A 9,337-nucleotide genomic window follows, 5' to 3' on the forward strand; every position below is an offset into this window, starting at 1 on the left:
TGGAGACTTCACCAACGAAACTCTTGCTGCATTGTCTCTGTTAACATGCTGTATATGTCAGGTGGTGTCTGTCAGATGGTTTGTACATAAACCTTATTGTAAATGGTGTAACAGGAGATCATTTATATTTCTCCCTGTTTGTCAGACCAGTTTGTCTTTTTTAAAATTCTCAAAGATTGTGTATTTTATGTCTATTCCCTGTTCACTTTTGTCACGTTCTTTGCTTTGGGTTCGTGTTGCATATATTCATTATCCTTGTGTGTGTTTGCAGATCCGTCCACAGGAAATGTCAGAGAGCTGTTTCTGGGTGCAGGCTGATGAGAACCAATATGCCAAACCTGATCTGCTGAGCAGAGTTGCTCTGACTTTTGGTTCACAAAGAACAGGTAAGACACTAATGATCTTGTCGTATGTATTTGATCAAAACATTAACCACAGATATTTAGAGGTGCTGGGAAAGAACCATTTACAGCTGTTATCAAATCTGCATCAATGCTGCATGTATTTCACATTATGATCAATCGTATTTAGATCAGCGGGTTCACCTTCCTCTAGATTTCATTTGCAAATGATTTAAGCTAAAAAACACCTTGACATGAAAATGAGGTGAAAATATAAAACTGAAGAAAAGAGAAGTTGTTAAGTTGTGAATGACGCCTTTAAACTGGGGTTGCTGCACTGTCACATGTGTTTGTCTTTACTTGTGACAAACACTACCTGAGGCACAAAGACACGGTGGCGATGAAGAAATATCAGCTCCGTGTTACGGAACCACTCAGTGCATCAGAGATTTTTTTTATAGTGTCGTGCGACTCCAAGACGTCCAGCTGTACTAATAGTACCCTTTGTCTGCTGCTCTGCTGTTGAGAGTACTTACAGTAGTAAATACCTGTACTGGTAGTTGCAGCCCACAGGTCCTTGTTACATCACCTTCGGTTATCACTGAGCAGTTCTAAAGCAGGTTTCACAGAAGAGACATCTTCAACACTTACACCTACAGAAGCTCACTTGAGTGGAGTTGACTCACAAACACGACTGAGGGGCTTTTCTTTTCTTTCTTTTTTTTTTCTTTTCAACAAACATGAACCATGTCACATGTGTTTTTTCTTGTTTTGCTCAGTATATTGCACAACAAAACAATACCTTTTTCAGTATTATACTATTTTTGTTTTCTTTAAAAACCAATACCAGTATGAGTACTGTGTGGTATGTGTGTACTTGGCGATATGGAGTCATCAATACTGCTTTAGGTTGGGTTCCAGTAAATATACAACGAACTGGAAGGTATATATTTGGCTTTGTCGTTAGTTAAGCGAAGCGTATGTAGATGTGAGCTTAACCCAAACTACAGTGAGTACAGCAAGCCGAAAAATACTTGCAGTCACTCTCATAGAATTTTCCTCAACAGGAAACTTTAAATCCAACGGAAACGGAAAGTAATCGTTCTTCCTTTCATACAGAAATGACCAACTATTTACTGGGCAGTTCATAGAATTTTCCTCAACAGGAGACTTTAAATCCAAACGGAAAGTAATCGTTCTTCCTCTTCCTCAGAAATGACCAACTATTTACTGGGCAGGTAAACCACCAAAGTGGTAGCCCCTGTGGACTACTTAAGGTGCCCATGGGGTATGTTCTGAAAAGAAAACTATTCAACAAGAGGGTCAAAAATTGTACTGTAAAGAAAACTATTCAACAAGAAGGTCAAAAATTGTACAGTACTTTTTTGAATCAGTTACACCTGTAATGAGTGTCTACTATTGTATGTCCCAGAACTTCTAATTATTACATTGTTCGGGAAGTCTGTATCAAACAAGTGGCTCTTTGTATTACTAAGTGACCTTGAAGTAGCTCTTAGTTTCAAAAAGGTTGTTGAAAAAAAGGTCGCTTTTATTGTAACATAACGAATACGTGCCGATGCTGGCACTGTTGAACTCTTTATATTGACTACATGAGGGCAATTAAACACTGAACTGTAGCAAGAAAACACAGTGCGCAGCCTGTTTTGGAGAAAGCTGTTCAAATAATAACTTTTATGTAGTGTACTAATGCAGTAAAATGTGTAACATCATTAGCATTGTGTTACCTTAGAAAAGCTCTGAATAGTAATAAACAGGGTATTTGCTATAACTCCTAAATGTGTGAATGTTTTGTGATACATAAGAGGTAAATAACAAAAAATGAAAAATTAGGGATGGCTCAATCGATACTCGATATAATTTGTATTGGTCTGATGTTGGTCAAAATGTAAGAGCGGACATTAAATAATACAACCATAGCCCATCCGATCTAATACCTAAGCCCAAATGCTCAACTTAACTTTGCAAACAAAAACAAAGGACACTATCACCGCAGCATGCCGGACCCCACTCAGGTTTATTCTAACATATTAGTATGGTTGGAAAGGTCTGGAATGTATTCATGTACAAGGTTGTTGGAATGATTAAAGATACAGCCGGAGATGTTATCAGTCTTGTCCTCTTGTGTGCTCAGACTATTAGTCCCTTCTCTGATCATTTATTCACATCTAGTTTTTTTTTTTTTTTTTTTCCCCTGCTTGTCTTGTTACTGACTCGGGGAGCTCACGACAATTTGAATTATTCATCTAGGCTTTATCTACCTGTCACAACTCAGTGTTACTTCTCTCTCTCCAATACACACAGACGCACATACACCAGTGCTCCCTTGTTCTCCACTATTAGGGTGATGAATAATGGAGGCAGATCTAAATGCCCAAAAGGTAGACAGGCAGTCAAGTAGGAGTTCTCACCAGAGAGACCAAAGACATGATATCCTACCTTCTCGGTCTCTCAGCTTGGGCACAAATATTTTAATACATGTGCAGAGCACGTTGAATTAACTAAGGTTAAGACGCCAATTTAGATCAGTGGTGAAACAACAACTTCACCTGGAGCAAGGAGATCGAAGGCAGGTTAAAGTGCCATCCACTCTAAATGTCTTTCTATGCCTCACAGTGAAAGAGGATAGTAATAATTAGCCACTGAGAATTTTCAGTTTTCGGCCGAAGGACTTTTAAGGACAAAACAGAGTGGGTGAAACAGGATATTGTGATGACGCAAGCAAAAACCCTGGCCAACAGGTGAGATCTATTCAGATTCTCTGCGTATCATCGGGACTGTACTTGATCCGCATTATAAAGATCATTACTTGGATGAGGGAATAAAGCAGCGCGCTCAAGAGATTATACAAGCCACGATAGATGTGGAGAACCTCCGTGAAGAGTGCACAGTGCCGGAGAAGGAGAGTAGAGTGCATTAATTGCGACCTACATGAGACGCAATTAGGTTGTAGGCGAGCAGAGAAAATATTCTTATATGTTAAAGCAGCTGCACTTGTTCTGAATGGCATCTGTTGTAGTAGTCCTACAGAGAGAATTTTCACTCCACAAGTGTTGGACAACTACAAAACCACACTATTTAAGTTTTTTTTGTTGAGAAGTAACAGCCAGAACTAACTTCAGCAGCAAACGTCTTTTCTCTTGCGTTTTTTCTGGACATTGAAACTGAAGCATTTATCTATTAGCTGTGGTGAATTAAACAAAACTGGGAAACAGCTAGTTGTGTTTCTGGAAGGGCAATCTTTACATTGGATTTTTCGGTAATTAAGGAACAATTTGTTCTCTCATGAAGTGCCTTACAACACTTTGTCAAGATAACATCCTGGAACATTGACGTACACAGCATCCTTATTTTCCAGCAGTTGCATACCATCTGGTTGGTGTTGTTCCTGCTCAGGGGTGATGCATTTTAAATTCATCCAAGATGGCATGTTATATTCAACTCATTGTAAAATCCCATGTTTGAACTTGTTAACCTTCTTATCCTCAGTTCCTTCCTGTCCCGGTGACGTTTGTAGGTACAGCTCAGCTTCTGGTTCCAGCTGTTGCCCTGAGTTGTGTTTGTGACCACTTGCCCGTAAAATGTCCATGTATGTGCATCTTCTACATATCACAGCCATGAAGCATCACATTGTCTCTCACATAAGCGCAGCAGCGGCATCTGGATCGCCATTAAACATTAACAAAGGACACTGTGTGAAACAGTATTCATTCAGTTTTTCTCATCAAATATTAATTCGTGTCCCTTGAGACTTTTTCGCCGTTTGCTGATGTTTGTGCTCTTTGCAGTTGAGAATCTCTGCCCTGTTGTACTGAAACCGCAGCTGCGTGTGTTTTTTGGCAGTTCCGAAGTTTTTCTCTGTCTGTATTAAAAAAAAATTCAATAGCTGTTTACTGAGTTATGTGATGGAATAGAAGGCTGTTGCTTGACATTTGACAATATTTTACAATATGTTGCTACACCAAGACAATTATGTAAACCTTAGATCAGGGGTCACCAACTTTTTTGAAACTGAGAGCCACTTCAAGGACACAAAGTAATACAGAGAGCTACTGTACTTTGATACAGACTTCACAGACAATGTAATAATAATTAGTTCTGGGACATACAATAGTATACACTCTTCTTACCATCGTCATTGCACCCATTAGAATATCATTTCAAGTGTAACTGATTCCAAAAGCACAGGAACAGTACAATTTCTGACCCTCTTGTTGACTAGTTTTATTTCAAGAACATAGCCTGAGGGCACCTTAGATAGTCTATGGGGACTACCAGGTGACCCCGGGCACCACGTTGGTGACCCCTGCGTTAGATATTAAGAATATTCACATTGCTAATATGGTCTGACATTTGGTGCTGAGTAAGTCTGTTATTTGTTATTTGTTATTGAATTGTTTTAATATATTGGGTCACAGTGAGATGAAAGTGAAATATATGACTAAAATGATAAAAATAGGTTCTGAGTGCAAGTATTTGTTAGCAGAAAAATGGCACATTTATCCCCCTAGAAAAACAATATCGATGTTCCCACACATCCTGGAAAACCTGGAAAATTGTTGATCAATTCCCCAGTCATAGAAAACATGGAAAATGAGAAATGCCATATGTCCTGGAAATAGTTATCCTTGAATAGTCTTTATTCTCCCTCTTGTGAGCAAGTACGCAGGGTCAAAAGTTATGGGTGTGCATGTCTGTCGTCACCTTATCTTTTGGGCAATATTAAGGCCCTGTGCCTCTCTTCTTCCAACTTGGGAAACACCCCATGTGACCACCTACCAGCCAATCAAAATTGCATTTCCATTTGTCCACTTTTTCACTAGCTCACTGTTAAGGACTTAGTATCTAGAGGTGAAACTAGTGACCGTAAGTTGAAGTGTCGATAGTACGAGACTGAGGGTAACAGGGAAATATATTAGTGTATGACGTGATAACTTGTGTCTGTAGGGTCTGAAAATGTCCTGGGAACATTCTGGAAAATTATTTCAGACGGAACCATGAATATATCCTATAAAATTTGGAAAGAAGTTGTGACAATATGATTTGCAAGATCAGATCACATTGAATATTTTATTTTGTTATACTTAGTTAAACTTATAATTTAGATTTTTCTTCCCGTTTTCTGCCCTTTTTTTTCTGGTTGGTCTGATCAAATTAGCTGATTAGAAACAAATAGTATCTTTATCTTGACTTTTTCTTTTTAGCTTAAATTTTCAAATACTTTTCTTGTTATATACCACTAGACTGTCAATACGTATTAAATATATAATTTTCTACATTATGATTTAGTAATTTAAATATAATATTTTTATTTAACACAAAATAATAAAGATTTGACAAATACTTTGTTGTACTTATTAAATATATACTTTTCTACATTATGATTTAGTATATAATATTTTTATTTAACAAATATAATAAAGATTTGACAAATACTTTGTTGGTTAAAACAAACTCTTTCATGCCGCGTTGAAAGTCTTTGTCCTGCAGGTAAATTGATTAAAGCCTTGTTTTTTTTGGGTAGAAAACAGTTGTAAACCCAAGTGATGTTTTTACCACACACTGCCTGCCAAAGAAATAATTCCCTCTTGTCAGTAAGGTCTGGCCTCATGCCTCACCAAAATAGAAATACGACTAGGTCTGAGGAATTTGTCTTTTCTGCAGATAAAGAAGAAAATTTCTCCCCTGTGTCCTTTAGTGTTCAGTCTGATATCCGATGCCATATCAGTGGGAAACTTTCTTCCTGACAAACTGACATTTTGGAACAATTTAACACAGTCTGGTTCTTTCAGATCCACTGGGACAATTTAAGCACCTTTTTCATATTATTCGCCTGAGTTTTTTCATTTTCTGCCTCTTATTCATTAGCTGTTTAAAAAAAACTATGCCTCACAAAGTTGAAGTCACGCTGTTTGGAGGATTATTTTAAAATTCTCAGGATGGTTAAAAAAAAAAGTCAATTGGTTTGGACTAGAACCCTTTAGAATTTCTCTGGATTGAATGATTCTTTGAAGAGAGGTTTTCCTGTGTAAAACCTGGGCTTATAGTTGAATACATTTTTTAAATGCTTTTAAAAGTAGTAAAACATTATCATGTAACCTGCTATATTACTGTGTTCATACATTATTGTACAGATCTTTCAAGGGATGTGGAGCACAGTGAGTTCTTCTCTTGTTTGAACACCTCACACGTTACATATTTTATAAAGGTATAAAGCATGTACAAGGCAGTTGCACGGTCTTCCGCGCCGCTCACAGTGCATATAACATGACTTCCTCCCTTGGACTACTATCAGCTTGAGGATATTACATATGATGATGACGAGCAGTTTTACAGGTGGCAGGAAGATGAAACCTCAAGGTTTGAAAAGGAAGAAAATGATTTATTAATTATCAGGCAACTTTCATTAAAGATTCAATAAGATAAGGATTTCTACACAAATTAACCAAGCGTTTCCTTCACACTGTTTTTAATTAAAATGTGTGACGCCAGGAGGCCCTAATTATCAATAGCCCCAGATTAAACAGCATAACATGTCTTTTGAGGAAAATGTTTAAAATTGGATATTTTGTACATCAACATAAATAGTGTGTTACACAACCAGACAGGCCTCTTCAAATGAGGAAGCAATTATCTGGTATTCCTCGAGAAAAAATGTAAACAAATGTGTTTATTAGAGCAAACGAGCAAAGTTTAAAACTATGATGTTAGCATAATTGTGTAATATCTGTAAGAATCGTTATTGTTTTTTTTTTCTCCAATAACAAAAACAACTAAAACAACTTGTGTGCTTAGTGCTCTGTCTCAACATACTGAAATAGTCTATACATTTTTGACAAACTATTTAACTAATACATTTTAATCAGTAACTCGATCCAAGACCATGAAGTTGGGTCCTTTATATCATTGTTTCCCAAAGGAAACAATTTTGGGGGTGACGTCTTGCATCATATTTTTCAGGAGTTCAGAAAAAAAAATAATAATAATAATGTCTATTGACTTGGGTCGCGAAGGTTTGTGACTTTTAAAATACATGTCCCCAGAGAGAAAGTTTGGGAAACACTGCTTTATATACGTACATACACATTCAATAACGGCAGAACTGCTGTTGTTCTGTGTTATTGACGACTGAGGTTTGATTGATTTTAGGTCTTAAAACACTCTGCTTAAACATTCCGTTGTCTTTACTCGTGTTGACTAAAACGTGTGTGCCAATATGCACCTATTATTTGTTATTGAGTTTGTTGTCCCAAACAACGTCCCGGTGGCTCCGCCACTGCCCTGTAACCTGAAGAGCTTTATTAACACATATAAAAGGACAAAACTCTATATCTCCTTTGCTCACTGACTCAATATAAAAGGACAAAACTCCTGACAGAACAGTACTCTATATCTCCTTTGCTCACTGACTCATTCACAACACGATATGCAGAACAAGACATTGCAACAAAAAAACCTGGCACTTATTCAACCACTAACCTAACAGACTTTACAATGATTTACGATGAAAAACCTTAGCGCTCCCATCCCACACTTGACATGCTTGCTTGAGCATGCTCCAGGTGTTCAAAATCATCTCCACAATTTAACATTAGATTACACTTGACATCAGGAGCTTGCTATCCTGCCTGTGTTACCTCCTTTCAAAGCTGCTAATACTTTAGCATTTGTAAAGGAATAATGATTACGTTAAAGCAAGAACTGTTTAGAAGCCTTGACAATAGCGCATTAATGTCTTTGGATTTCTGCTCCCTGTCTCTTACACATGCTTACGTGAATGACCAACTGCTCACACAGCCACGTCCTTTAATTCAGACAGCATGTCTAAATGCCTTGTCCTTCGAACGTTAATTACACACCCTCAGAACAGGAACCGCCATGTGACAGAAATTGTTCATGTTTGCTACAAGGTTGAATGTGAACAGTGGCGGGGTTGACTAAAGCTAGTCATTACTGTAAATCCATGAGCAAGGGTTTATCTCATTGTTATTAATTATCAGACGATGTGAATTAACCAGAGCTAATGATGCCAGACTGTCTGCCTCTGCTCTCTGAGCTTTAATCTGTTCCCTTGGCATCTGAGGGCTTTAATTATGGTCTTTGTGGTTACTGTTTTCATATGATGAGGACGGAGCTTATAAGGCTAAAGAGGAGTCCTGCTCCTCTTTAGAAGGAGCCCTATTAAAGAGCATCTAAAGAGATAAAGAAGTGGAGTAACAGAAGTATACTGGGGAAAACATTATGATGTGACTAAAACCTGTTGAATGTCTTTACCTTTTTACAAGCATGTTTGAGGATGTGTTGTGGCAAATCAACATTCAATTCCTGTTTGGCTTAAAGGCAGTGAAGTCATTTGCACTTTTTAATTAATTAATTGAATTAATTGTGTACTATGGCATCATTTTACTGTGTTTTTTTTTTTTTTTTTTTATACCTGGTTGTTCAAAACTTAAATGTCACTGGCATCAAACTCAAGTGTCAACAGTGTGTGGTTTTAAAGTGACCCACACTGTCAGGAGAAACGGTGACGTTACACGTAGCGCACTGTGTTCAAGGAATTAAATATGTATGCTACACATGTCAGCTTCCCCCCTGAAGCACAGTCCTACAGGGACAGAAGGCCAGCAGTGCTGTTTGCCACTCCACAATTTGGCTGTTTGACTGACCAGACCCATGCTCGTTTCATTGATGTGTTTAGGATCCGATTTGGATGAAAAATTTGGTTGGAGAGAGTTGGCATGATACAACTTTTTCATGTCTGATACCGATACTGCAACTTGGTATATGAGTTACCACTATCAATCCAGTAGCCTTATTTCTCCTCCAGCGTGCCTCAGATTTGTCACGCAAACTTGTTGAGTATTTGGACTGAAGTATCGGGTTAACATTTTGACCAACATTGGACCGATATCGATCTTTCGAGTTTTGTAAGGGGCCACTTTCCTAATAGAAATGTGTTGTGAATGTGCAAACCGAGC

At 37.8% G+C, this 9,337-nt stretch overlaps 1 protein-coding gene across 6 annotated transcripts in view; it reads left to right on the forward strand.

Moving 5' to 3' along the window:
• LOC103378652 (protein diaphanous homolog 3) overlaps nucleotides 1-9,337 on the forward strand; it is a 175,741-nt gene that overhangs the window by 30,115 nt on the left and 136,289 nt on the right. For all 6 annotated transcript variants that reach the window (XM_025055501.1, XM_025055500.1, XM_025055496.1 and 3 more), the window contains one exon: nucleotides 272-386. In XM_025055501.1, coding sequence (XP_024911269.1) covers nucleotides 272-386 — 115 coding nt within the window. The remainder of the gene's footprint in view (nucleotides 1-271; nucleotides 387-9,337) is intronic.

Source organism: Cynoglossus semilaevis, chromosome 5 (genome assembly GCF_000523025.1).
Source record: "Cynoglossus semilaevis isolate Cse_v1.0 chromosome 5, Cse_v1.0, whole genome shotgun sequence".
NCBI lineage: Eukaryota > Metazoa > Chordata > Actinopteri > Pleuronectiformes > Cynoglossidae > Cynoglossus > Cynoglossus semilaevis.